Source organism: Pyrus communis, chromosome 14, assembly GCF_041283825.1.
Source record: "Pyrus communis isolate YQ-2024b chromosome 14, ASM4128382v1, whole genome shotgun sequence".
Taxonomy (NCBI): Eukaryota; Viridiplantae; Streptophyta; class Magnoliopsida; order Rosales; family Rosaceae; genus Pyrus; species Pyrus communis.
In genome coordinates, this window is record NC_142578.1 from 5,061,154 (window position 1) to 5,066,565 (window position 5,412).

The 5,412-nt window shown below is 35.9% G+C and overlaps 1 protein-coding gene across 1 annotated transcript; it reads left to right on the top strand.

Moving 5' to 3' along the window:
• Nucleotides 1-1,745: 1,745 nt before the first annotated feature.
• On the top strand, nucleotides 1,746-3,680 carry LOC137712342 (cytochrome P450 736A117-like). The gene is made up of 2 exons (XM_068451438.2): nucleotides 1,746-2,730; nucleotides 2,991-3,680. The coding sequence occupies exons 1-2, from the start codon at nucleotides 1,822-1,824 to the stop codon at nucleotides 3,597-3,599; spliced, it is 1,518 nt and encodes a 505-aa protein (XP_068307539.2). The 5' UTR covers nucleotides 1,746-1,821; the 3' UTR covers nucleotides 3,600-3,680.
• Nucleotides 3,681-5,412: the final 1,732 nt, after the last annotated feature.

A 5,412-nucleotide genomic window follows, 5' to 3' on the forward strand; every position in this document is an offset into this window, starting at 1 on the left:
CTGGTTGCGACAAATCTTTTTGCGTGTCGTGAAATTTTATTGCCATGCTTTTGGTATGCTCTCACTACCGAGAGTAGTTTAGCCATTTTCAAAGCTTTGGTGATAAAAATATGAATAGGATTCTACTCCTATAGCAGCAAAAGTTCATTACTTGATCCTGTAAGGTGCATTAAGAAACCTCCATATATATTGTAGGAGTATTTTTAATTTCTAGGAATTTGTATTGACGGAGAGAATCATCTGAGATGATCTGCAAACTTAAATCAATAAACAGCTTTTCTAATTAAGCATCATACTATATTCGTCATTCGTAACCTCTGATGAATTTTTTATTAATTTTCCGCTCGAAATCATTTGTGTTCAATGAAAAAAATTCGGTTCGATGGTTTTTATGAGAAATTTCATTGTTTATGTACTTTTTTTACGAATGTTTTTCATGACATGCTAGAGTTTTCAGAAAACTTATTATATAGTACTATATTTGTGTTTTCAAAATAGGGGGTTAGTATGTTAAAAAAGAAAACAGTTTTCTTATTAATAGTAATAGTATTATAAACTTTGGTCCAGTCGCCCTTCGTTTTGCGCCCCTTCAGGAGTTAGATACGAGGCATACAATCCCAACATCAGGATACTTCCACACAGATATCTTCAGTCTTCTCTATGTAGGACCCATTCCTTGGTTCGTACCTTTTTATAATAATTCTTTCGCATTATTCTTAATTAGTTGTATATTTGGAGATATCGGGATAGGGGGTGTCTATCCGTTGTCCAAATGAAAACAAAAATAAATGCTAATTGCTAAAAAGCTTATATATATATATATATATATATATATGTATATATATATTTCAAATTGTTGACGATCACTACATATAATGAGTTAAAACTTTATAGTTCTTGGTCCAAAATAGACCAAGAAGATAAGAATCACATAATCCGCAACTTTGTTCGAATTGTTGTAGCCAATACAAAATACTACACTACAAAAGCTTAGGTTTTCAAATTGCTATCGAACTAAGGGCTGGTTTGGTATTGCTGTGCTTTGAAAAAAAACTGTTTCTGCTGTGATGTGAGAATAAGCAGCTGTGAAATAAAGCAGCAGAGTGTTTGGTAAACTTTTTTGTAAAAGTGCTTTTGAAAAAAAAAAAGCAGTATTAGAGTGTTTGGTAAACTTGTATGTAAAACAGATGTGAAAAAAAGCTAAAGCTGAGTGTTTACCAAACACAAAAACAGCTCCCAGCTTTTTTTTATAGCAGTTTTTTTCAGAATCACCTCAGTACCAAACCAGGTCTAAGTTGCAAGGGAATAGGCAGATACAATTCAATAAAAGGGGTGGGCACAGATCCGTCTTTACATATTTTCTGTGCTAAGCTTTTGTAGTGCGGTATTCTATTTGGCTGCTACAATTCAATAAAAGCTGCAGATTATGTGAATCTTACCAAGTTTTAGCTCATCATACCTAGTGGTCAACAACAATTTGAAAACTTTTGTCTTAAAGATGTCCTATACACCACCTTGTACACTGTTCTTGTTTTTTTTTTTTTTTTTTTTTTTTAATTTTTTATTTGTGGTTATGGTTATTTCAAAGAAAATATAAGATGACATAGAAACGGATAATTAAGTGAGTCAAGGGAAAAGAAGATAGAAGCAAGGTAATGAAAATGAAATTTGCGTGGAATATACAAATGGAGCAATCTATGGCACATCTGCTAGAAAAAAGAAAGCCACCTACCCCACAAATTAAGTAGGATAGGATTATATAAACACACAAGCACAGAGAATACATACACGAAAACACATTTTCTTTTACCAGGTAGGACAATGATGCTGGTGAATGAAACCACCTCCTCTTTGCAACCTTTAGCCTTCACACTTCTGGCGATTTTCATCATTCTCATATACAGATGGTACTCCTCCACCACAACCACCAACAAAACCTCATCACCCCCTTCTCCGCCAAAGCTCCCTATCATTGGAAACTTTCACCAAATAGACTTGTACCCTCATCGCTCACTGCAAACATTATCTCAACGCCATGGCCCTCTCATGCTTCTTCACTTCGGACATGTCCCAGTCCTTATTGTCTCTTCCGCTCAGGAAGCTCGGGAGATCATGAAAACCCATGACCTCACATTTTCTGATCGACCCAAGTCCACCAACTTTGAAAAGCTTCTCTACAACTATAAAGACGTTGCATCTGCTCCTTATGGTGAGTATTGGAGGCAGGTCAAAAGCTTATGTGTCATAAATCTTTTGAGCAACAAAAGGGTTCGCTCTTTTCGCTTTGTCAGAGAAGAGGAAACCAAAACCATGATCAGCAACATAATGAAGTCATCACCATCAGTTTTGAATTTAAGCGAAATGTTTGCGAGGCTTACTAATGATGTTGTATGTAGAGTCGCTCTGGGGAGGAAGTACAGTGGTGAAGGTGGGATGAAGTTTGCGGGACTTTTGGGGGAGTTCAATGAGTTATTGGGAACTACTAACATTGGGGACTATATCCCATGGCTTTCTTGGTTGAGCCGTGTCAACGGTTTGGAAGCCAGGTTCGACAAGGTGGCTAAGAAGTTTGATGACTTTTTAGATAACGTGGTCCAAGAGCATATGGGTCAGAGTTCAAGGAGTGGAGATGATAACCAACAGGATTTTGTCGATGTTTTGCTTGCATTTCAGAAAGAAAACTTGGCAGGTTTTCCTATTGAGACAGTTACTATTAAGGCTCTCATCTTGGTAATCATCTCTTTCTATCTCTCTGTGTTTCTGTTGGAATGCTATTAAATAAACTGATTCGTGCATATGTTAGATATTAAACAGCTGAAAATCCAAAACTTCGGTGTTAAATCACATACAGTTACAAGTTGAATAGTAAATCAAATCGGATAGGTTATCATGCTTCCCGCTGCTTACTTTCCTTTAAAACTAACACAATTCTTCCTCTATGTAATTATATGTATTTCAAATACCTTAATCAATAATATTAACTGTTGCAGGATATGTTTGCTGGTGGCACTGATACCACATATACAGTCCTGGAGTGGGCAATGACTGAGCTTTTAAGGCATCCTAGGGTAATGAAAAAGTTGCAGAATGAGGTACGAGAAATAGTTCGAAAGGGAGAACACATAACAGAAGATGATCTGATTGGAATGCACTACTTGAAGGCGGTGATCAAGGAGACTCTTCGCCTACATCCACCAATTCCATTACCGCTTAGGATTGCAGTACAAGACGTGGAAATAGGTGGTTACAAAATTAAAGCCAAGACACACGTTATGATCAATGCATGGCAAATTGGAAGAGATCCCAAACTATATGAAAAACCAGAGGAGTTTGAGCCAGAAAGGTTCTTGAATAGTGAGATAGATTATAAAGGGAATGACTTTCAGTTAATTCCATTTGGTGCTGGTAGGAGGGTCTGTCCGGGAATTCAGTTTGCCATGGCTGTCAATGAGATTGCGTTGGCAAATATCGTGCACAAGTTCGACTGGAAGTTGCCTGGTGGAGCAAGTGGGGAGGATTTAGACATGACTGAATCTACTGGTACAACCCTACACAGAAAAAATGCTCTCAGAGCTGTTGCTATTCCATTTTCATGTTGAAAGATTGAGGCTATATGGAATAGCAACGGCTAACACGTTCTATATATAAAATAAATAACAGCCGTTGCCATTCCATTTATATATATTTAGGTTTAATTTTTCTTCACCTGGCAAAAAAGGGTTTAATTTTCTTCTTTGAAACTATGATGCTGGTGAATGAAACGTCCTCGTTTTCGCAAAACTTGTTTTTTTTTTTTAAGGAAATCTCGACTCTATCAGGGAAATTTTATTGATATCGGAAAAATGGTACACTTAGATAGGGGAATTTAAACACATAACCCCTCATAATACAAGAAAAAACAGATAAATTAAAATACATGAAAAAAATGAAGGACATAAACCTTACTCCTCTAGAAACAAAAACAACAAAGATACAAAGAAAAGAGGGGGATATGAAACCTAACCCCTCTAAAACAGAACAAATAACACCACAAGGTTAAGAAAAGAAAGAAAGAAGAAAGTGAGACAAACTTGTATGTCGAAATGCACATTAATTTGAGAAGAAAAACCCCTCCACAACGCAACCTTTCACCTTTACATTGCTGGCCATTTTCGTGATCCATATTGGAGCATTTGTGTCTGTTGGAACTGTTTTTATCTTACATGGAATTGTTTGGATGAAAGGGTCTTTACCCTTTTTTTTTTCCTGTTTCTTTCGGTCCAATACCTAATTTTTCTTAGGTTCGATTCTCGTCAAAGGCAAATTTGAACCACATTATTGCTAACTCATTATGAGGCTAAGCTCACCCCCTTCTCCTTAGTGTGGATAGTATCGTTTGTTAAAATTAAAAAATTAAAAAAATTAAAAAAAAAGTGCCTCAATAAACCATACACTAGCAAAAAATAAAGAAAACATATAAAAAACGGTTAAATTTAATGATCATTTTATTCAATACAGCATAATTTTAGACACCAAATGTGGTCTGAAAATGTTTAAAAGCAATGTTTAAACACAGCCTGTTCGGAAAAAAAGTAGCCTACTTGTAGTTGACGGCTTGGTTCTTTTTTGGGGCATTGTGAGGGCTTTGAAAGTAAGGTTTTTACTATTATAGCCCGAAAATTAAGCATTATGTGCAGCTCCTAATCCATTATCATCCTTTCAAAAAAAATGGGGAAGAAAGAGAAAGTCACCTATGCGTACAATTCAACCAAAGCTTTATGCGCAGCTCCTAAGCTTTTGTATTGCAGTATTCTAAATGGGCTGCAACAATTCAACCAAAGTTGCTGTTGCGTGACTCTTATTTCCTCTTACAGATGGCATATTTAGACGAAGAACTGTAAAGTTTTGGCTCATTATATCGATCCAGTGGTCATCAACAATTTGAAAACTTATCTCTTACAGATGTCCTATACATCGCCTTGTATTCTTTTTCTTATGTTTATTTCAAAGAAAATAAAAGATGACATAGAAACCAATAACTAAGTCAGTCAAAGGAAAAGAAAATAGAAGCGAGGCAAGGAAAATGAAATTTGAGTTGGAATATTCAAATGGAGCAATCTGTGCAAATGGAGCAATCTGTGGCACATCTGCTAAGGAAAATGAAATTTGAGTTGGAATATTCAAATGGAGCAATCTGTGGCACATCTGCTAAGGAAAATGAAATTTGCGTTGGAATATACAAATATGGATGTAAGATTTTGTAGTGCAGTATTCTAAATTGGCTGCAACAATTCAACCAAAGTTGCTATTACGTGACTCTTATTTCCTCTTACGGACAGCATATTTTAGATGAAGAACTATAAAGTTTTAGCTCATTATATTGAGCCAGTGGTCATCAACAATTTGAACCCTTATGTCTTACAGATGTCCTAT

Excerpts from the sequence above, each read along its gene's own strand:
- LOC137712342 (XM_068451438.2), top strand. The coding sequence starts at position 1,822 with ATGATGCTGGTGAATGAAACCACCTCCTCTTTGCAACCTTTAGCCTTC. Across the intron at positions 2,731-2,990 it reads CTATTAAGGCTCTCATCTTG|GATATGTTTGCTGGTGGCAC; the intron begins GTAATCATCTCT and ends TAACTGTTGCAG.